General features: G+C 40.0%; 1 protein-coding gene across 4 annotated transcripts in view; it reads left to right on the top strand.

The window, feature by feature from the left end:
• Window positions 1-23,816, top strand: part of SOBP (sine oculis binding protein homolog) — a 137,012-nt gene that overhangs the window by 98,396 nt on the left and 14,800 nt on the right. For all 4 annotated transcript variants that reach the window (XM_081904613.1, XM_081904614.1, XM_081904612.1 and 1 more), the window contains one exon: window positions 17,222-19,173. In XM_081904613.1, the coding sequence (XP_081760739.1) occupies window positions 17,222-19,171 (1,950 nt within the window). In that variant the 3' untranslated portion in view covers window positions 19,172-19,173. The remainder of the gene's footprint in view (window positions 1-17,221; window positions 19,174-23,816) is intronic.

Raw genomic sequence — 23,816 nt, 5'->3', positions numbered from 1 at the left:
CCTATTCTGGCTTGTTTATTTGCTGTGATCCCAGTCTAATTAGCCTTTTTACACGCAGTAAAAGAAGACCCATGCTCCTTTGGATTGGGGTGCAGTCTCTGCAAAGCGCCCAACTTTTTCAGATAAATAACTGGGACATGCGTCTTCTGGGATGCGCTTCTGGGAGAGTCACATGACATGTGCTACAACATCAGAGCACAGAGCAAGAGCATGGCATCCAAAATGGCTGCCGCCATTTTGGGGGCAAGAGCTATGCCAGGGCTGGGGAACATCAGGTCCAGGAGCCAAATTCTGAGCATTTCTTTCTGGCCATCAGAACTCTTTCATGGCACGGCCCTCAAGCCACAGCACCTCTCCCGTGCAATGCCTTTTTTCCTGGCCCTGCTCTGTGGCCACCGCAAGTCCTTTTGCCTGATTGGCTACTCTCTCTTCTGCAGGTAGTTCAGTTTTGGATACATAAAGATCAGTACTCAGAAAATGAGTTCATTAATGGTGTAGTACGCATCTGAATAATATTTTTAACAATGGAAATTAGAACTCAGTATCTAGGGGAAGGATCACAGCTCAGTAGCAGAACACATGCTTGTATGCAAAATATCCCAGGTTCCGTTCCAAGCACCTCCAGATATTATTATTATTATTATTATTATTATTATTATTATTATTATTATCATTATCATCATCATCTAAATTTCAAGACTACCTTTCACCCAAAGATCACAGGGCAGTTTGCAATATAAAAACACACAAATATATACCACTATAGCAAACAAAAACAATAGATAGGGCTGGGCAAGTCACTTATTTGAAAACCTGGAAACAACTGCTAGTCAACATAAATAGTCACCAAGGTGGATCAATGGTCTTGCAACTTTTTACGCTCCAGTTAAGGGCCAATTCATGTTACAGGAAGCAATTAGAGGCAGTTTGCCAGAAAGAAAAGCTTCTAATTAAAGTTGCAGATGTCCTTTGCTGAACAGGACTTTTTTTTTGAGTAAGCATGATAGAAGCATCTTGACCTTAGGGGCAAAAGCTGCAAGATTATACAGCACTATATTAAGTGCTATTTGAAACCCGCTTTTACAATTCTGCTTCCAGAAAAGCGATACCTCTACAACCTTACAGTGTTTCATGGAAGCAACTTGTGAAGAGCATTCCCTGAATCAGTCCATTGTGGCTTTCAGGCTTAATTTTTAAAAAAAATAAGCACAGAAATATAGAGGCATAGAGGAAATCAGCAGGGTCTCCATAGAGCATCCCCTGCCTAGGCAGTCTGGATAAACTTCCTGCTGGCTTTTTCTCCCATCAATTGACCACCACCTGCAATGTGATTGTGCCTGGCCCTCCTGCCTTTTGAAACAGCAAGTCATTCTGAGTGGTTGACTGCTGACAACTGCTGCAGTCATGCCTACCCTCTTGAAAGGATGCACTCCTCTGTTCTCTGGCAGCATTCAACATTGCATGAAGAACAGAAGAGACAGGACTTCCCCATGCGGCTTACTATACTTCACCAAATTCACCACACAAAAAAGTTTTTAGGAGTTCACAAGAATTGCTGGGGAGAGGAGGAAACTGTGTCCCTTACACAGATGGATGGAAACAGTTAGATTTCACCCTGTGTTTTGATGGTTGCATTTGCACCCATTGGGCATGGAGTTATAATTCAGTATTTTCTACAAAGGGGAAAGATATAGGTCTAGAGCAGGCATAAGCAAACTCGGCTCTCCAGATGTTTTTGAGACTACAATTCCCATCATCCCTGACCACTGGTCCTGTTAGCTAGGGATGATGGGAGTTGTAGTCCCAAAACATCTGGAGGGCCAAGTTTGCCTGTGCCTGGTCTAGAGATTAACATTCCCAACATCTCTGTATCTGGGGAAGGAAAGAGTATTGATACTGTAAAGGAAGCAGGAAAATGTAATTGAATGTTGGGTGTTACTGGTGTAAACAGAGTCTCTCTTGTATGGTTGGGATATCAGTAGTGGGAGATCTCCTGTGTTTGGCAAGAAGCCAGGAGGATAAGCCTAAGTGTCCCAACCTGAATGAAATAGGATGGGAAGCTTTATTGTCATTGTGGGTTGTTTCTTGGAGGGGAAGGTGTTTTTATTTTGACAGTTTTAGTACAGGTAAACCGCTTTGCTTTTTTTTTACAATCAAGCGGTGTATAAATTTTAAGAAAGAAAGAAAGAAAGAAAGAAAGAAAGAAAGAAAGAAAGAAAGAAAGAAAGAAAGAAAGATGTTTTAAACAGTAGTTATAGTACTACTACACATTTATGGGAGCCTTCCAGATGGGACAGAATAGTAAATAATAATGAATAGCATGTAAAATAATGTAAACAGCATGTGAAATAAAATTATTATTGCTGAGAATAAAGGAAAGAAATTGGGGAACATAATTGACTGTGCTCTTATTTTTATTCAAATATATACTGCTAAGAGCTTTCAAGAGCTGGTTTTTTTCTGTGGAGACATGCAGCATTATTTGTGCTAATGACTGAATTGTTTTAACAGAAAACCACTTACATATATTTCAGTTTTCTAGAGCACGTAACCTTTAGCAAAATCCTATGCATGTCTACTCAAGAATTAAGTCATGCTGAGTTCAATGTGACTTACAGGATTACAGCCTGAATTGCATTTTTGTTCATTATTCTTATTTTTACTGTATATGACAATAAACATGTGTTAGTGTCACCATAAGATGAAAAAAATTCTCCTACCATCATCCTTACTCACTTTTATGTATTTAGTTCCATGAAGTGCAGTAGATGTAAATACAGATTAATTATTTAAAAAGTAATAGGAAGGAATGAGATTCCAAACATGTAGTGCTTAATTATTAAACACCTATAATGGAATTTCAACCCTTACACATCCTCCAAATCTCACATTGTGCTTGGACAACTGCCTGAGGTTAACTAGTATGCCTCTTGCTGCCAAACCATCCACTTAATACTGCAAAGAAAAGATTTTGTGCACTAAAATGTAAAATGCAGCTGGTATTCTGCTTCTTGTGCAGTGATATCTAGATTTGCAAAAACATTAAATAATAATAGTTTTAAAATGTTTGTGCTAATATTGTACTCGGCTGCTGTCCCATTCCAGCTTAGCTACAGCAATCCATGTGTAGACGGAGATTCTTCTCAATGGATTAGCTGAGGGAGACTACAAAGGCAACTGTTTTTGTGTGCAGGATCCTGGATCAGGAAGCCAGCTTGTGAGTTGCAGTGTGCTACACTTGGGGTGGCCACAGACAAGCTAGACTTTCCACTAAATGCATCAGTCTTAAGATAAATATGTTTTCATCGATCTCACTTCCCAGGGGACTCTGGGGATTGTAGGTCTGTGGAGGGAACAGGGGTCTCTTAAACAACTCTCAGCATCCATAACAAACTACACTTCCCAGGATTCCTTGGGAGAGGCCACAATGCTTTAAAGTGCTGCTTTAAATGTATAGTGCAGGTGGTGTCTGCAACAGTATCTTGTGATGACACCCAGCTGTTCCTCATCCATTACCAGCAGTTGCCAATGATGTGGAGCTAGGGCAAGTGGGGGAGAAGCAAACATTGTAATGTCAGGATTTGGGTAAGGTCCATGAGACATTACAGAGGAAACAGAATTTCTTAACACACAGCTCTTGTTTTTGGTCGTAAGATGCCACACATCTAGCACCACTTAGATATTATGTTGTCCGTACTGAAACCCCTGGTCTGTTTTCTGTGAACAGTAAGAACAGAAGCAGTGATATAAATCCAAGGTATTTACAACAGGATGTGATAAAAATGTTTTTTTCAAATTGCTGCTGCTGCTGCTGCTGTTGTTTAGTCGTTTAGTTGTGTCCGACTCTTCGTGACCCCATGGACCAGAGCACACCAGGCACTCTTGTCTTCCACTGCCTGCCGCAGTTTGGTCAAACTCATGCTGGTAGCTTCGAGAACACTGTCCATCCATCTCGTCCTCTGTCGTCCCCTTCTCCTTGTGCCCTCCATCTTTCCCAACATCAGGGTCTTTTCCAGGGAGTCTTCTCTTCTCATGAGGTGGCCAAATTATTGGAGCCTAGCTTCACGATCCTTGCAGTGCGCACTCAGGGCTGATTTCCTTATGAATGGATCGGTTTGATCTTCTTGCAGTCCATGGGACTCTCAAGAGTCTCCTCCAGCACCATAATTCAAAAGCATTAATTCTTCAGCGATCAGCCTTTTTTATGGTCCAGCTCTCACTTCCATACATCACTATGGGGAAAACCATAGCTTTAACTATACAGACCTTTGTTGGTAAGGTGATGTCTCTGCTTTTTAAGATGCTGTCTAGGTTTGTCATTGCTTTTCTCCCAAGAAGCAGGCGTCTTTTAATTTTGTGACTGCTATGTTTTCAGTTAAGGCTCATTATCACCCATAGAAAGGTATTTTGAGTGAGTATTAAAATGTTATTCACTGGTCCCAGGAAATGAAACATTTAAATTTGATTTATTTAATGGGATTTCATAGGTTATTTTTGCCTAGTAGAAATAGCACTGGCCTGGAGCAAAGCCTAGGGCTGAAAACATATTTGTCTAAGCAAAAAGCCATTAGTGTGCCCTTCTTACCAACTCATTACTATGTTTATGTTCCAGCTAGTCTTGTGAGCTATAGAAATGTAACGTTAAATGTGTTTTATGTTTTTTTAGATATAAAAAAGAAAATAGAATAAACAAAAACCACACTTTCCTCTTTCTTTTTTTGCTATTAAAAATTATAGGAATCCACAGTTATGCATTATATCATGAAATGATGTATGGGCTGAAAAAGGTTATGAGGAATTGATACAAAGTTTATTCAGGCACTGGTAAATGAGCATGGAGGGAAAGGACCATATAAAAGAATTTATCTAAATACAGCAGTTGACAAAGGAGATACAGTGTGTATGTGTAAGAGAGTTGTATTATTTTATTTAATGATTATTTTTGGAGGCTGTGGGTTGTACACCTCAGCCACAATCAACAAGAACAGGTGCTTGTAAGAATTTTTCTTACTCTCACATCTACTAATCAGAAGCTGCCATGTGCGTTTGATAGCATGAAATAGTATTTAGAATGTATTAGAAATTAATATACAACAGAAGTATTTGATGGTTGATATGCAGTGGTGTTTTGATTGCAATCCTGTGAACCTTGGGAGTAAGCTCCATTTAACATAATGAGACTTACTTGTAAGTAGAGATACATAGGATTGTGCTGTTCATATCTGAAGGCATTTGATAGCTGACTTCTTCATATTTAAGGTCAAAGGATTGTGTATTTGAGTATTGATGGCAGCATATCAAAAGCATCTGAACTCTTGAGTAAATTGAATAATCAAAAATTATGAAAATTGAATTTTCAGAATTTTGTTTCTGCATATTTTTGAAAAGGTAACTTCCTGTAAACAATTTTTAAGCACAATTAGGGTTGAAAGGATCTGTCAATTTCAGTTCTCTCTGTTTCTCATTTTTCCAATCTTGAATTCAGTTCTCTACATTTTCTACCAATTTATGATTTTTAAAACCCTCATAAAAAGAATTTCTCCTGTTACATACCTTTTTATGAAATTTTGACTAAGGTACATATTTTTGCAAGCAAATATTTTCTTATTATAATGCCTTTTGTATGTTTCACTAATATTTTCATTTTCATTTTTCATTTTTCATTTCATTTTTATGCACTTTCTCTTAATATATGCATTTTTGTAAACTTTGGTTGGTTGGAGCAAAGTTCAGATAGGTTCATAGCAAAGTTCATATAGGTTCAAATTTCTAAGGACAGCTGTGTTTCAGTGTGCACATTGTTTCAGAAAGTGTGAATCTTTCTCCTCCATCCCTACACATGATAGGGAAGCTCTAAGCCACATTCCCTGTGGCATGTCCCATTATTAGCTTTTTGCCATTTGTTTCTTCAATGGTCCGAACCCAAGCCAGTATAACTCAACAGTGGGCTTTGCTGTGGTATTAGGGATGGCTTCCAAACAGCCTGTTGTTTGATAATACAAGTCCAAGGCTTTCTATGATGAAACAATAATCTTCTGCTGGTGCATATGCTTTGAAGAAAAATTACCAGCTTAAAAAAAAGTGTAGTCTACTCAAAAGCAGCTAAGAATAACACCTATGCAATTTGTCCGTTGTTTCTTGCTCCTCATGCATAGTTTATGAGGGTTTGAATGAAGTGATAACACAAATTACACAAAGTCCTAACCCTGCCCTCGCTGAACCTGGTGGCAATCTCTTGCTGATTTTAATAGGAACAGTTCTGGAATCAAGCTGAGCCCCTGTGAAATAAATTAAAGGCTGTGGGGCAGGTGTCTTCTCCACAGAACAAGTATCAGCATTCTTGTACTTTAGGAACGACAGTTTTTACTCTCTCCAACTTTGCTCTTTTATTTCATTTCTCCTTTATTATTGCAACCAAATCCACACAGTTTACAGTTTTGCAAAATCTAAGTTCCCAAAGAACTGAACTTGGGCCAAATAATGTTAATATAAGATATAACACAATTCTATGTACGTCTGCTCAGAAGCAAGCCCCACTGAATTCAACAAAGCTTACTCCCAAAACCATATCTATAGGATTGCAGTTATAAAAGTTTACATTCTTCTTTATGAGCTTTGTATAGTCCCACAATTCCTGCACAGACAAAGGATTTCTGGAATTTTCTAGAACTTCAGTGAGGGAGTTCGTGCTCTTACTTTTCCCTTTGTGTATCCCGAGGAATGGCTTAGAAGCCTTCATTCTCATCAGCTTGTCTCAAAAGCCCATCTTTTTCTGTATTTTAAATGTAGGCAATAACATTTTCCCCCCAGTATTTTTTAATGAGCCTTAATCAGGGCTTTGTTTCAGCTGGAACTCACCGGAACTCAGTTTTAGCACCTCTTGGGGGGGGGGGTGTCACCATTGTCATTATAAGAGAACAAGGGTGGCGTTCATGGTGAGTTCCAGTACCTCTTTTTTCCCTAGAAAAATAACACTGAGTCTAATCACTTTTCGATTAGTTTGGGCAAACTGTCAGTCCACCAACATCTCTTGACCTCAGTAGTGGATCTACTTCCAAAGGCTCATTTCTGGCTACAAAGGCCACCAAATGCTTTGAATGTGATTTAGACCACACTTCTTTGAATCCATCAGACTCTGAAACTTCTTAAAAACAAAACACCAACCCAAGGAACAAGAATAAGAGGTAAAGAAGAAAGAAGGATCATATAACCAGTGGACTATAAATAGCATCTCTGACTAAATCTTCCAAGATTGTGCTCATTCTACATTCTACTCTGAGACCTAAGGCCTTTTCTGTCACACTCATCCTGGACCACGCTATATAGTGCCAAAGCCAACATGAACTTGTGATGATGTTCTGTTTAACTAAACACTCTGGTTGCTTGCTACCAACCACATCTCCAGTCTTTATGGTCCACTAAGTTACACTTCCAATCATTTGGGAACTCTACTTTATACAGCCCTCTATTGAGAGGATTTTCCATTCATTCCTACTGTTTGCTTCCTTTCCCTTAACTGATTCCTAAGTGAATCTTTCTACTTCTTATGCTATGATTGCTAAAATTATTCAGGATTCTTTGGTGAGGTTTGTTTGTTAGCAAGCTCAGAGAACTCTAAAAAGGCATACCCTTGCAGAAGCCATACTGGTTTTGCTTCAACTTATTATTCTATATATGCTTGGCAATATATAATAACTGACTACCGTTCCACCAACTTTCCTGGAACATGAAGACTTGCATGCACTAGTGTACTACTTTCTATTTTGATAGCTTCCCCCATATTTGCTTGTTGTAAAATATGAATTGCCCCTCATTTAACATCTAGTAATAAGAAGCACAGATAATTGGATATGATAGGCCAGAAGTTTTCTTTCTTGGCTGCTTGAGCTCTTTTTGGGGGGATATATTTGTTGGATATATCTTCTTCATTAAAAAAGAGAAAGAAATCTCACCCCTTTCACCCTCCTGAAAGCAGGAAGACCTAATGACTTTGAACAGAACATGCTTCACTGTTCACAAATGACAGCTGTAAGATTCATTAAAAACCTACTCCTTGCACTTGATTTATCTCTCTGTGTAATGAAGACACTAAACACAGATGATATACAGAGGGTCAGGGGGAGACACATGTCACTGTCTGCACAGTTTGTTAGGTTATCAAACTAACTATTTTCTGTAGTTTGTTTTTTTTAAAAAATCTGTATATTACTTCTTGTGCACACGGATGATTTTGGTTTGCTATATTATTACTAGCACCATAAGACAAGCCCCATTGGACTAGTTCAAAGGCTTTTCTAGTAGTACCTTAGCCATACACAATCCTTTGAGGTAGCTTAGACATAGTGAGTTACCAAAGGACACTCAGTTTGTTTCACAGCTGACCAGGGAATCTGAATTTATTTACATTCAGTACTCCAATAATTATAGCATGATCTGGCTAATTTCCCCCCTCAACCCCCAATCCCAATTCCTTAACATGATTTTATTTTTCCTGGCTGCTTATTAACTAATTTGTTAATGGCATAGATACCTCACAATTTTTCAGTGCATTTCACATGCAGTTCATCTAGTCACTGGGCAGGCACAGACAGACCTGCCTAACTTAGCAGTAGAATGACATCACTTTGCTACACTTGATCTTAGCCAAAAGGCCGAGAAGCGATTAGAATGACATCACTTTGACCAAGTGGCCTTGTTCAAACATGACCACCTACTTCCTTTCCTTGTCTAAGCTTCTTTACCTAGACCTGATCACTCATTGAATCACTGAAGTGTAGAGTTGGAAGGGACCCTGAGGATCATCTAGTCCAACCCCCTGCAACGCAGAAATATGCAGCTGTCCCATATGGGGATTGAACCTGTGACCTTGCTGTTATCAGCACCATGGTCTAACCAGCTGAGCTATCCAATGATTCAAAATGAACCCTGTTATAATTGTCTCTGTTTCATACACAAAACCAGGGAAGTGAAATTTGGTGAGACATTGATATTTTTTCAGTCAGGGATTCCTAGCTTCTGCCACAGAATCACAGTTCTCAAGGGAGAAGGAATTACTGTACTATTTAAGGATTAAACTACATTCTAAGGAAAGTTCAGTGAGTCCTTCCTCTCCCTTCCTTTCATTCTTTCCCAAAGCATCCTAGGGCAGTTTCCACCTTAGCAGAAGAGTGGATAAGTAGAGGCTGATAAATTCTACCTCTCACCCCCCCCCCCAAGATAAAAAGCAGCTTCGGAAAGGTAATTATGACTTGAAAAAGGAATTAGAGGGCAAAGGGCTTAAGCAGCTTCTTTTCCTGTGCCCATTTTTTGCTCAGAGGTAGCTTGCCCTTGGCTGCATAGGACTGAAAAAAAGACCAAAGTAACATTGCTTTAAACTGAGCTATCTGAGTGGTGTACAGTAAAACCAATCTACAAAATACGTTAAAATATTAATCACAAGTCCCAATTACAGCAACATATGCAACTTGAGCAATGTTTGAAGAGGTTTTTAAAAAATGCAATTAAGCCTTAATCAGAAAACGCTTGAGTAAATAATAAAGTTTTTTTAGAAGGCATTGAAATGTATAAAGATTTGGTGCCTGTTATATGTCCATGAGGCTGCATCAGGGAGTAGCCAACTGAAGGCCTGGTGCCATATTACTGCCAACCAGCCTGCTGCTGGCATATCCAATAAAAAAGAGTCTCAGCTGATCATAGTGACCAAGCAGGGCTTTTATAAACAGTTTGAGCCCAAAGTCACTTCCAGACAAACTTGTTTATTGAGCGTTGATCCCGATGTGTTTTGCACAAAGTTAGCGGAGAGGTCAAACAATTGTCATTCGACATTGCATCTTCTTGTCATTTCCCTTATTATGAATGTCTGAATTACCAGGGAACGGGGAAGCAGGTTTGTTTTGCAAGAGCGCCAAATTCACCTTAATTACGCAACCTGCATTTGCCAGCGTGTGACTGAATCCCACTCGCAAAACAGTGACATTCTCAAAGCACTCCCCATTGAATAGATATTGGCTCTGACGTATCTATAGTGGGGGTAAGAAAAGGCTTGGTGTTAATCCACTGTTTTTCGTGGAAAATAAAAGTTATGAGAAAGGCAGAGGCATGACCATGAAGCTGTGAAATACTGGCAGAAGTTGCTGATGGTTACTGTTAGCTCCCCTTCACTGATATTTACTGTTGTCTCTTGGAGCTTGTTCGCCATTTCTTCTTCCTCCCCGCTGGGTTCCATTCCACATGGCAAACCTGACCAGAACAGATGTCCTTTTTGACATTTCCACATATTGCATCCCCAAGAGTGTGTGTGTGTGTGTGTGTAGCTGTTCAAATAGCAATAGAATCCAAAAGAAAGTCAATTTTCTTTTATCAGCGGGAGAAAAAAAAGAGTTAAAATGTTAAGCATTTCAAATCAGAATCCTCAGAGGTGCATAACATATTGGATGAAACACCGAATTAATATATGTAATGCAATTTACTACAAGGACCCAACTAGGGCCAGATAAAACACACAACAACACTGATTATATGAAAGCCTATGAAAATTTTGAATAATTGCATATTAAGCCGAATAGACAGGTGGTGATGCTCTTTCACACATGCACAAAGGAAACCTGATTGTGTAATGAGGCCATGTAACAATGAATTAGGATAAACTAATCCTTCAATGGATTGGAGGCAGGGTGCCCCTCCCTACTAAGCATCCAACCAAATGCCTCTTCTGCCAAAGGAACGTTGTGACGATTGCTATGAGGTAGGCAAAAACCCGCAGGATCCAGCCATCTGCCTTAGGCAAAAATTCTTCCCAGTCCTGAAACCAATGACCAACACCTGTCTATAGCAACCAATATACTAAACACCAACCTGTTTAAGACAGAAAAGCACAACTGGAGGCTCAGGATGCCAGCCCCCCCCCCCCGCCCCCCGTGCAAGGCCAGAAAAATCCCTTTTCAAAATGTACAAGCTGGCCATCACTACATCATCTAGTAGCGAATTCCATAGTTTAGTTGCACTCGGTTAAACCAAAGTTTTATCTGAACTGGGCCCCATGCTTAAGCTGTCTCCTCACGAACCATAAGCTATTGCTAAGAACTAACCTTGGCTGCAGCTTGTGGTTAGTAAGAACATATCCATCCTTGGGTTAAACACCACACTAAGCTAAATCATGGCTTAGCTTAACATGGTATCAATGAGGAACAGGGAGGAGCTAAGTGGCTGCAAGTTCTTCCCCAGGTCACAGCGTTAAACAGGGTTTATATCCTAGCTGAGTGGGTTTAGAGCAGCAGCCTTAATTTCAAAATTTGTATAGCTGTTTATATCACAAATGGAAAAGATATATCATATAAAAACCTGAAGAGATGCTAAGGTTTCCTACCATTTTGGGTGGGGAGGGGACTCTGTCACCCGCAGAATCTACTCAGTACACAAATCTTTTCTAATATATTGAATGCGTATATTTCAGAGACAGGGGGAAAATGTTGTTTTATTGAAGTGAAATATATGTATATGGTCTATCTGTCACATCTTAAGTAATCAGAATGAGCTCTTAGGAGAAATCTGTAATTACTTTGAGCATGATATTAGTTAGAAGTAAAATGAATAATTTTGCTCCATTTTATTACCTTTGGTATATAGCCATTTGTATCATAAATTCATTGACCTCATCTTAAATGACCAATCCTGTAGGACAGATCTGATTCATTAATTCTTAAGTGACATTATTTCTACTCCAGTAATTTTTACTCCATGTGAAGGGATGGTGTGCTGTATCTGTGGCAGGATATGAAAGAGAGGAGGGAAGAGAGAGAGCTAGTTATGTGTGACTTCGGAGTGCTGAGTAAAATCAATTGTATAATGACTAGATATTTAGTTCATCAGGGATGTGCTCACAAATTGATTTATTGCAGTTACCCTCAATATCCTTAATTAATTTTACCTAATGATAAAATATACTGAATAGAGGGTGATCAATATGTGAGTGAAGTAGACCAACATTAGCATTTCTTTTAGTGAATTATTAAAAGCAGGGGGGAATTCTGAGAGAATTTGCAAGAAGTATTTCTAACTATTTTTACAGGAGAACATATTTACTCACCACACAGTAATACAGGAACACATTGGGTTATCTAATAGAGAAAACACTAAAATGAACATTTTGACCAATCATTTATAAAATAAAATAATTAGAGAAGACCTAAACTTCTGTATTTGCAGTGCAATCATAAAATGCACCTTTGCTCAGAAGTAAGTCCCATTAAGATGGGGAAAAGAAGAAAAAAACATTGATGATGAGTTATGCTAATAAGGGAAGAGGGTTGGGAAGATTGTTTATCTTTTCTTGTTGTTTATGCTTGTTTATCTTAACAATAAAAAGCTTTCAGAAGAAAAAGTAGTATGTCAGTGTAAATTACTCCCAGATAAATGTGCATAGAATCCAGTGATCATCCAGGAACAAACCCCATTGGACATCATGGGGTTTAGAACTGGGTAACAATATGTAGAATTGAACTGTCTCTGTTTTTGGATCTACAGCACTGAAACCATTTAACCATGAAATAATGAGATGTTTTGTGAATGTAGATGTGGGTTGTTGCTTTGCAATCAAACCCAAAAGTGGAGCAGCCTGTAATTACATTTTCTGACCAGGTTTAAGTAAGTCAAGGGAATCCATGGTTCTTAGCACATCAGCGGAACTAACATTCTGCTTCAGACCTTTTCATGGGCCAAGAATCCTCCCCTCCAAGTCCATCAAAACCTCTGAATTAGATTCTTGACTGCCAGGTTTGCACATCCCACTAGGAATACAGTTGGTAGCACCAGGAATGATCCTCACTAGGGAGCAACATGTTATGATGGAGGTAAAGCCATGAAGGGAGTAGAGTATGTGCCCGCCATGCAAACAATACATGGAAACATATTTGACAACATTCAGCTAAGTTTTACTCAAATTGAAATTAATGGACCTACCTTAGTCATGTTCATTAATTTTAGTGGGTCCATTTTAAGTAAAATTTAGTTGAATACTACCCTTTGAAGTGAAAATCCTTGACTGATACATGTTTGAGGTTTTACGTACCTGGCAAAATGTGTGTGCATTATATATTTGGGTACCTTGTACGCAGATTCAAAATAGGTGCTCTCACATACATGTTCTTGAATGTCAAGAACTGGCATTCGAAGAGCAGTGTGAAAATTTGCACAATTTAGTTAAACTCTGGGCCAGGTGACTTCTTTTCTGAAGCTTCACAAGAAGCAGACAAGTTGCCAGCAGGATGAAGGAAATATTTTGAGGGGAAAGGCCTTGAGGATGCATCTCAGAAAGGACCAAACTGTGCAGTGAGAGTGAAACATTAGGCATGATTCAGTCCATAAAGAAATCCCAATTTCTTTGGTTTATTTTAATAGCCCTTTTCTATCCATTCTGGGTACCGTCTTCCTGAGGGAAAAGTTCCAGGTAATCAGTTTAATTTACCACCTGTGTGGAGAGTCAAGGCAAGATTGCTCCATGTCATAGTGATGGTGTAAAAACTAGCAGAATAGTTGCAGCTGCATGGTCTTCCTGCACATATGCCCTCTGGTGCTGGAGAAAATGGGCCCTGGACCTTGATTGCCTACCTAAAAAACCCGGATCTTTGACTTTGGTTCTAGGTCCCCATTCAGATGAAGAATTGTTTTGCTGCAGCCACAGGTGTCTGGATGCAGTTTGGTGGTGAGGTCCATGAATCTAACAGTTGATATTAGGGCGAGGCAAGCTAGCTTTGTTATTGTTGGTCTATACAGCGGTACCTCAGGTTACATAAGCTTCAGGTTACATACGCTTCAGGTTACAGACTCCGCTAACCCAGAAATAGTACCTCGGGTTAAGAACTTTGCTTCAGGATGAGAACAGAAATCGCGCAGCGGCAGCATGGCAGCAGCGGGAGGCCCCATTAGCTAAAGTGGTGCTTCAGGTTAAGAACAGTTTCAGGTTAAGAACAGACCTCCAGAACGAATTAAGTACGTAACCAGAGGTACCACTGTACCTAAATTCCAAAATATGCCTTCCCCCAATTTTCTTAAATTGTACTTTTAAGGTCAAGAGGGTTCTGTTTGGCTTTGTCGTCTCTTAATAAAGCAGATACATTTATCTGCTGGTATGGCTTTTTAGGGTAAGGTAAGCTTTGTCTCTCAACCCTGAGTGCTCACTGGAAGGACAGATTGTGAAGCTGAGGCTCCAGTACTTTGGCCACCTCATGAGAAGAGAAGACTCCCTGGAGAAGACCCTGATGTTGGGAAAGATGGAGGGCACAAGGAGAAGGGGACGGCAGAGGACGAGATGGTTGGATAGTGTTTTCGAGGTTACCAGCATGAGTTTGACCAAACTGCGGGAGGCAGTGGAGGACAGAGGTGCCTGGCGTTCTCTGGTCCATGGGGTCACGAAGAGTCGGACACGACTAAACGACTAAACAACAACAACAACAAAGCTTTGTCTCTAAATGTGGTACCTGTCTGTTGGGTCATTGCTACTGTGTAACATGGGCTGAGGTCTGAGAGGCCAAGTGAATCTTTGGTTGTTGTCTGGGTGAATCCTAAGGGCATCCAGAAACACATCTTAATGTTCCCTGACTCCAATTTGGGGGACTTTTCAGGGGTGGTGGAAGTAGGGTTGATTTTTCCTGTGCATAGTTTGGCTAGGTTGCAGGGTTAGGGAATTAGCTCTGGATAGAGAGGAGTCATACTCTCTCCTTTGTTATATGCTAACAGGAGTGAGATAGAGATAAGGAGACCTTGCCAACACATTTCCCATGCATTCAAAAATCCAGTTTTTCATTCCTTCTTTACATGGTGGCAGTGGTGGCATTTGAACCCAGAACACTGAAATGATTGGAGCCCAAATCCAGTGTCTGGATTTAATTTCTAGAGTCTAATTTAAGTATGCTTAAATTCTACTGATTTCAAAAAGATGGCTACTATTATAGGCACACTTACATGGGAGTAAGCCCCACTAAACCCAATATAAGTTACTTCTTAGTAAATATGATTACTGTGAGAGTTAAGTAAATGCCTATTGAGATCAGTGTGACTTAACAGAGCTTAATTTTGTTTGCATCATGCCTAGGCTTTAAAAAAGCACTTTTTTTTTAAAGTGTCATCACCATTTCAGATAAAGAAAAGCTGAGAGTTAAATGAGATGAGTAATCAAATGCCCAGCATATGTTGTTTTCAATTTGTTTATATGGCCAATGGTTATTAAAATTAAATTACCTATTTAATGCTATCATTTTATGATCATTATCTTAAAAGACATACACACACACAAGTAGTATTCCTAGTTTTGAATAGTGAAGGTGTACGAAGGACATTGCTTTCACGTGGCCATAAACTCAGTACTGTACATTTAATGTATAGTACTAAAGACAGTCTACAGAATATTATGAAAACTGAATAAACAACAAAACAATCTAAAAGTTTTGTATCGCTGTATAAAATCGGTCCAAAAAAAAAGGCATTGAAAATTCTGACATCTGTTTATCTGTTTATAGCTGTGGAAAGATTACTCATTTTAATTCTTGTTTAAAATGCCATATGACGGGAAAGGCATTTGTGCAAACAAGAGTCATATTTGAATTGTAGATCATGTCTCCGCCATCTGTGAGAGCTGTTAGTGTTGCAAAATTAATGTGTTAATGAAATCACAATAATTTCTCTGAAGAAATGGATTCTGAAACCTAGAATGACTATTTTTTGAACTTTGGTTTCTAGTGGCTTACAACTGGGAAAACCTTTCACAGCTTAATTAGTTCTCAAGCCTTATTTACTTTTTTATAAAAAAAAGAATTGGCAGTGTTTTCACCACACCAATAGTAGCACAGAAAATAACTTCTTCTTTTTTTGGTAAGGCTCTAATAATAAAAGGTTTGCCTTAGTTTTTGAAAAGTTGTTAAATAAACTGTTGTCTGCCAAGAAGTTATACAAAAGTGACTAGTGAAGAAGAGTGGGCAAACAGCTTGGAAAATCTTTCCAGCTTGTTGAAATATCACAGCTTCAGAATATTTGAAATCCACCCAGATTTTATTACTATTTCTGCTTCATATTTGGAAGGCAAAGCCAACGATGTATGATGCTTTTGCATTTTGGGTACCATTTAACATTTACATTTAAATAATTTAAAGTGTACTGTGTTGTGGGCTTACTACAGATGATTTGTACTCAGTTGTCACAAGTCATTGGGCTCATATTTGCTCTTATTTATGCATATAGTATCTATGTGACCATTACCTAATGTGAAAATCATAATCCACACAGAATTAAGGTGCAATGAAATTATTGTGCTTAAGCACTTTTTGGCTAAATCCTATGCACATTATTTATCTGTAACTAAGCCCCATGAAGGGCAGGGGTACCTTTACCTTTAAGCCCCATGAAATACAGTGGGGTTACTTCTGAGTAGACATCTATACGATTGTACTATAACGCTGCACTAGATTTATAGGCAATATTCAAATAATGCTTTATATATTTACTTGGGAAAAGTTCTCTCTGTGTTCAGTGGAACTTACTCTCTAGTAAGTGTGCTTAGGATTGGTGCCCTAGACTGTTCCAGTGCTTTATATACATTTTTTTTTTACAATTCATACAACTCACAAAATAGGAAACTATTACTATAACCATGTTTCAAATGTGGGGAAGAAGCACTGAGTTTGTTAAAGCCCAATTGGCCTACAATCCTATGCAGAGTTACTATAAAGGAAATCCACCCGAATGTCATGAGGCTTACTCCTGAGTAAACATACATAGGATTGGGCTATTTGTGAGCTCATGGGAGTGATAAGATTTGAACTGAGTATTTCCCAATGGATAGTGCAGTCTCTTACCCACCAGAGTTCACCACCTTTTATGCTTTAGCTGAAACACCCTTAAAATCATGAGGATCTTCCAGAATGTGGACAGCACACAGACACACAAGTATTTTTACAGTATTATGCTTTCATGTTTTAAAGCATCATGGATGAGAACTTTTCAAGTATTGTAATGACATTTATACATAATAATTTATTGAGCATGTATATGTAATGATAGGATTTTGGGGTCAAAATATGCAGGTTTCATAAACTATACTTTCCTTTGATAATTCAGATATTTGGAAAGCAGTAACGGAAAGTTAAAAAAAATATATTTTTAATGCAAATGACAATATAAAGAGGAAATCGCTTCTTTTCTTACCTGTTTTGATTTTGTTACTGTGTTGTAGGTATGTGACTGGTGTAAGCACATAAGACACACAAAAGAGTATCTGGATTTTGGGGACGGGGAAAGAAGGCTTCAGTTCTGCAGTGCAAAATGTCTCAATCAGTACAAAATGGACATTTTCTACAAAGAAACACAGGCCAATCTTCCAGCTGGACTCTGCAGCACATTACATCCTCCAGTCGAAAATAAAGCAGAAGGCACTGGGGTGCAGCTGCTGACTCCAGATTCTTGGAATATACCGCTAGCAGATGCTCGGAGAAAGGCCCCATCCCCGGTGTCTGCTGCTGGCCAAATTCAAGGTCCTGGACCATCAGCATCTACCACTGCCTCTCCGCCTGACACTGCCAACTGCTCTGTCACTAAAATCCCAACGCCAGTTCCCAAATCTATCCCCATCAACGAGAATCCAAATATGCCACCGGTTTCTGTTCAGCCACCTGCTAGCATTGTGCCTCCAATTGGTGTCCCACCTCGAAGCCCTCCCATGGTGATGACAAACCGTGGGCCGGTACCTTTGCCCATTTTCATGGAACAGCAAATTATGCAGCAAATCCGCCCACCATTTATTCGAGGGCCACCTCACCACGCCTCAAATCCGAACAGCCCTCTATCCAATCCAATGATTCCGGGAATTGGTCCACCACCAGGTGGTCCTAGAAATATGGGCCCCACTTCCAGCCCTATGCATAGGCCAATGCTGTCTCCTCATATTCACCCTCCAACAACTCCAACGATGCCTGGAAACCCCCCAGGTTTACTACCCCCTCCACCCCCAGGGGTCCCTTTGCCCAGTCTTCCCTTCCCGCCAGTAAGCATGATGCCAAATGGTCCTATGCCCATGCCACAGATGATGAACTTTGGCTTGCCGTCTCTTGCCCCACTGGTGCCACCCCCAACCCTGTTAGTGCCATATCCTGTCATTGTTCCTCTACCAGTTCCTATCCCCATTCCAATCCCTATTCCTCACATCAATGATTCCAAGCCCCCAAACGGCTTCTCCAGTAACGGGGAGAACTTCATTCCAAGTACATCCACTGATGCAACTGGGACAAAGCCAACAAATAACTCTGTGTCCCCTAGAGATTCGAAACAAGGGCCTTCCAAGTCCTCTGACTCAACTCCAAGTTGCTCAGGCCAGTCCTTAAATCAAACACAAGTGCATCAGGAGCACAGTAAAAACGAAGTTGTTGATTTGACTGTGAAACCTAGTAGTCCAGTGAACAACAAGTTTGGTTTTCCTACAGTGCTACAGGGACCACAGGATGGTGTGATAGACTTAACTGTAGGTCACAGGTCTAGACTACACAATGTTATCCATAGGGCTTTACATGCTCAAGTCAAAGTTGAACATGAAGCTAGCAGTGTTGTCAATCTGACTTTTGGTAGCTCAGACAAAAGGAACTGCAATGACTGCAGGAACAATTGCAGCCCTACTGAAGCAAAAACGTTACCTTGCAGTGACCCAGTTCATTGTGGCCCCATCGCACCGCCATCGGGCACTTCGGAAAACAGTACAGCTGCAGTTTGCAATGTTATTGTGAATGGCACAAAGGGCCCGGAGGTTTCAAAGAACTCGGAGCAGCCCCAGGAGCAGAAAAAGTCTCAGCCTCTGGAGGAATTGCCAGTCAGTGAGCTGGAGTCTGTTAAGGAGAACAACTGTACATCAAACTGCCGACGGGAAGGAGAATCCGGTAAGAAGAGTGGGGAAGAGCCCCTGTTTGGGGGAGACAAGCAAGACCCCAACCTGAACAATCCTGCAGATGAGGACCATGCATATGCTTTGCGGATGCTACCCAAGGCAGGCTGTGTCATCCAGCCTGTGCCAAAACCAGTGGAAAAGACTGCAATTGCACCATGCATTATTTCAGCGCCAATTCTCAGCACAGGGCCAGAAGATCTGGAGCCACCACTGAAAAGGAGGTGTCTCCGAATTCGAAATCAGAATAAGTAAAGGTTTGTGTAATCACTACAATCTTCTGTGTGAGTAAAATGAATATCAGTGTTTTCAGGTAGGAGTGAAACACATGGAGGTAGCCATTTGTGAAACTGGGAGAAAGATTGTGGTTTGTGAATGCACAAGAAGGTCATTATTTATGTTTTGTCTTTGTCCTGTGACACCTTTGTATCTGTTTGTTTTGCATCCATTAGCTGTATATATTCTGTTATTCTCGTGGAATATTCTCTTAGAACTCTGGCAGTGACGACTTTAGCGTTGCTTAGATCCTAACTAATGGATCTTTTCCTATGCCAACTTTTGAAGCCAGGAATCTGACCAAGTGTATATGGCTAAGCCATCTGGGTAACAGCAATTCAGGATCTCTGTGCTTAACCATCACAATTTACCTTTTGGGGTAACCCATAGCAGAACAATTCAACCACTTGTAATTAGCTAAAATGCAAAGGCATTCTCATTTGACCTTCATCATTTTTCAAATGTACAGGTTTTAAGGCACCATAAGATTACTTCACATTAAAGGAAAACTCTGATCTCTGTTTAAATGGAGAGACAATTTCATATGTTCCTTACCATTTTGGTTCTTACCGATGCATCCCAGTACAATGGGACCATGTTTATGTCACATTGCTCCATTTACTCCTTGGCCCTTAGTGTACTGATTTCAAATGCATTTTTAATAGTCTTTGGCTGGGGCACCTCTGCATACAAAAACAACTACCAAAACAACAGCTGAGTCTTCTCTTTGAAACAGTATTATTTTCAAACAAGTAACTCTCTCTTACACCTTTGTATTATTGCTGCAATAGGCATTTAAAGAAATGCTTAATATGCCAGATGTATAATTCAGATTCAGAACAAATTAATGTTCTGCTTTTAAAAGAAATTATTTGTGTTTGAGAAGCAGATGCTTGGATTTCTGACACTTCAAGACTGATTCACTTCAGTATTTAGATGCTTTTTATATTGAGTCACTTTGAATCTCTTTATAAATAACTGTTCGGGGACTAAACAATTGCAGTCAAGTATTCATTATTTTGCTCATTTTTGTTTGATTAGAGGCGTGGGAGATGAGTGAATGTCTTCTAAGAAAACATTACCTGACACACGTACACAAACACACACACCTTTTAATGGCTTTTCCACACAGTTAGGTTTCTGTACAATTACATATTTGATGCAAACATTTGCCTTCTTCCTGCAAACACAGCTTTGTGTAACATCTAGTTCAGCCCCCTGATCTCACAAAGGCCAACCTATAGGAAGCCTGAAAGCAGGACATATACCTTACAATAACCAGAGCAATGATATTAGCACAAATCAAACCAACACTCGTTTATTTTTTCCTTTCTCTTAGCAAAAAGGAATTGAGCCTTTGACAGCAATATGCCCAGTTAAGTTTTTATACCAGCAGCGACAACTCATCTCAGTCCCAGTATTCCACCCCCATGTGGGTTGTTAGGAGGCAGTTAATCTTTCCCCATCCCACCCCTAGAGGTCGCTGCTACAAGCAACGGCCCTTTTCATAAATTTTCACCTCCCTAAGTGCATGCACACATACACAAAACTGGATGTCAGTACTGGAATATACCCCACACACTTGCCATACATTGTTCTCTCACAGCCTAATTCCTCCAGCCATATTAGTATGGCAACACCAAGCTGCTTTTCAAGTCTGCCATAACTCACATTTTCTCAACCACCTGCAATATGGATATACCAATGGTGGTTTTTATTTGAATTTACAACAGCAGAATATTTTTTTTAATGGTTACATACTCACAAAAACAATACCATTTTTGCATGAAGTTAAAACCTGAGTTAAACACAAACTCCCGTTTTTGCTACTACCTTTTGCTTTTGGGTGGACAAGCTACTGCCGGTGGAGTCACCGCTGCACTAAAATCCTGGATTTTTCATTTGCTTCCTCTGGGTAACAATCATAGAAAAGGGGGAATTCTAAAACAGACCAGAACACAACTTCCTTCTTTCAGAATGAAGCAGGCAGTCCATCTCTGCTTTTATTTTATTTTTAATCTAGAGAGGAAATTTAGAGTGACATATGCATCAAGAAAGACCCCCCCCCCACTGGCTGAAAAGTGAACCAGGAAGTCCTCTCTCCGTTGTTTATTTTTGGATCTTCCTTGGACTTGTATGACTCTAAATTTCTTCATAGTAGTCATCAATCACAGCTGTGACTTCAGCAATTGGCTAAAAATATGGAGAGGAAGGAGCAATTGCTTTGAATGGTGCCTGCCCATTTCATTTCATGTCTTTTCCACTAAGTGAGCTCAAAACTTTTTTTAAAAAAATGAAAGTTCAGCATCTGGGCCCCCATTGGCTCTGGGCCAGTACAGAGGTTCCTTTTGTACCTGCTTCTCAGTGGCCCCTGTTTAAAATATTGCTGCTCTATTCTTCTTCCTTTCATCTTGTCAACAGATGTAGTTGCATTTTCTTACGATTCATGAGCTGAGAAAACCTAACTCTGCCATCTTAAAAAAAAGAAGTTGGTTCAGAAATCGTATTGATATGCCAGATGAGGTTTAATGACATGCCATGTTTTACTGCAATGTGGAGTACCCCTTAACCTCTAGTAATTTATATTTCATGCTGTCATAGCAATGTTTTGCCATGACAGTGCTATCAGTACACACAAAAGTACCATGGAGAAATTTCAATTCAAAACAAAGAGAATATGGGGTATCTTAGGATCTGGCAACATTTTCATTATTATAGAGCAGAAAATCACTGACCTGGGATAATTATTGATGTAACATTTTCAGGATGACCATAATATAAACTGGGTAAGCTCTCACATTACTGCAAAAGTGTTTTTAAGGCTGCAATTCTAGACACTTAAATGGGAACAAGCCCCATTGACTCAACTCAGTAGTTATACAGTAGTTACTTATGAGTAACTACTGTAAGAATCCACTGTAAAGCTATTTAACATATATTCATATATATATATATATATATATATATATATATATATATATATGCAGGTTTTGGTGTCCTCGGGTGTCTTCCCGTGTAAAAGTTGGGGTGTCTAGGCGACGTTTCGACGAGGTCTCACTCGTCATCTTCAAAGATGACGAGTGAGACCTCGTCGAAACGTCGCCTAGACACCCCAACTTTTACACGGGAAGACACCCGAGGACACCAAAACCTGCATTCCTGTACCCGTGAAAATCTACGAAAACATATATATATATATATATATATATGCAGGTTTTGGTGTCCTCGGGTGTCTTCCCGTGTAAAAGTTGGGGTGTCTAGGCGACGTTTCGACGAGGTCTCACTCGTCATCTTCAGGCTGGTGCTTTCGGCTTCTTGTTACTGGAACAGAGCAGGATCTCAGTGTTTGAGTTCCTATAAATACTGTTGAGGGGGTGTGGTGTATAGCCTCCAATGTTCTGGGCAGAGAGGAAGTTCCCAGGCTAGTGTGCCTTTTCTTCTTTTGTTCCTTAATTACTTGAGGGATATCCTGAGTGATTTCTTGAGTGATATCCTGAGTACCACTTAGGTGGGTCATTAGGTGTGGATTAGTTGCTAAAGTCTTTGTGTCTTGACCTCTTGAACTTTGTGAAGAGTTTTTCTGAGAAGATGGCTGTACTGCACTTAGTTGTGCTCTGGCTTGGCTTCGTGTATAGGGGCGAGCTGTGGTTTTGTGGCTTGTGTCAGCCAGATCTGTGTAGGGATTGCAGGGGGGTGCAGCATCCGGAGGTGCCACCGTGGTTTGGCTACTGGATGGTGTCTGTAATTTATCTGTGGAGAGGGTCTGGGTTTGGGTCTGGTGTGGTTGATTGGTGATGGCGTTCTGTGTGCCTCACCAATCATCACCAATCAACCACACCAGACCCAAACCCAGACCCTCTCCACAGATAAATTACAGACACCATCCAGTAGCCAAACCACGGTGGCACCTCCGGATGCTGCACCCCCCTGCAATCCCTACACAGATCTGGCTGACACAAGCCACAAAACCACAGCTCGCCCCTATACACGAAGCCAAGCCAGAGCACAACTAAGTGCAGTACAGCCATCTTCTCAGAAAAACTCTTCACAAAGTTCAAGAGGTCAAGACACAAAGACTTTAGCAACTAATCCACACCTAATGACCCACCTAAGTGGTACTCAGGATATCACTCAAGAAATCACTCAGGATATCCCTCAAGTAATTAAGGAACAAAAGAAGAAAAGGCACACTAGCCTGGGAACTTCCTCTCTGCCCAGAACATTGGAGGCTATACACCACACCCCCTCAACAGTATTTATAGGAACTCAAACACTGAGATCCTGCTCTGTTCCAGTAACAAGAAGCCGAAAGCACCAGCCTGAAGATGACGAGTGAGACCTCGTCGAAACGTCGCCTAGACACCCCAACTTTTACACGGGAAGACACCCGAGGACACCAAAACCTGCATTCCTGTACCCGTGAAAATCTACGAAAGCATATATATATATATATATATATATATATATATATATATATATATATATATATATATATTCTGTCTTTTAGTTCAGCACCCTTAACAAGCCATTACTTTTTTAAAAAATGAATACGTTCATCCAAGATTTGGCCTAAAGATTTGGTATTTGATATCTCGGATTTGAAGTTCCAGTCCAATAGTGCTCT

Source organism: Podarcis melisellensis, assembly GCF_964234715.1.
Source record: "Podarcis melisellensis genome assembly, chromosome: 3".
In the NCBI taxonomy this organism is placed as follows: Eukaryota; Metazoa; Chordata; class Lepidosauria; order Squamata; family Lacertidae; genus Podarcis; species Podarcis melisellensis.
The sequence above is the reverse complement of the archived record's forward strand: the minus strand, read 5'-3'. Positions and strand labels throughout refer to the sequence as shown.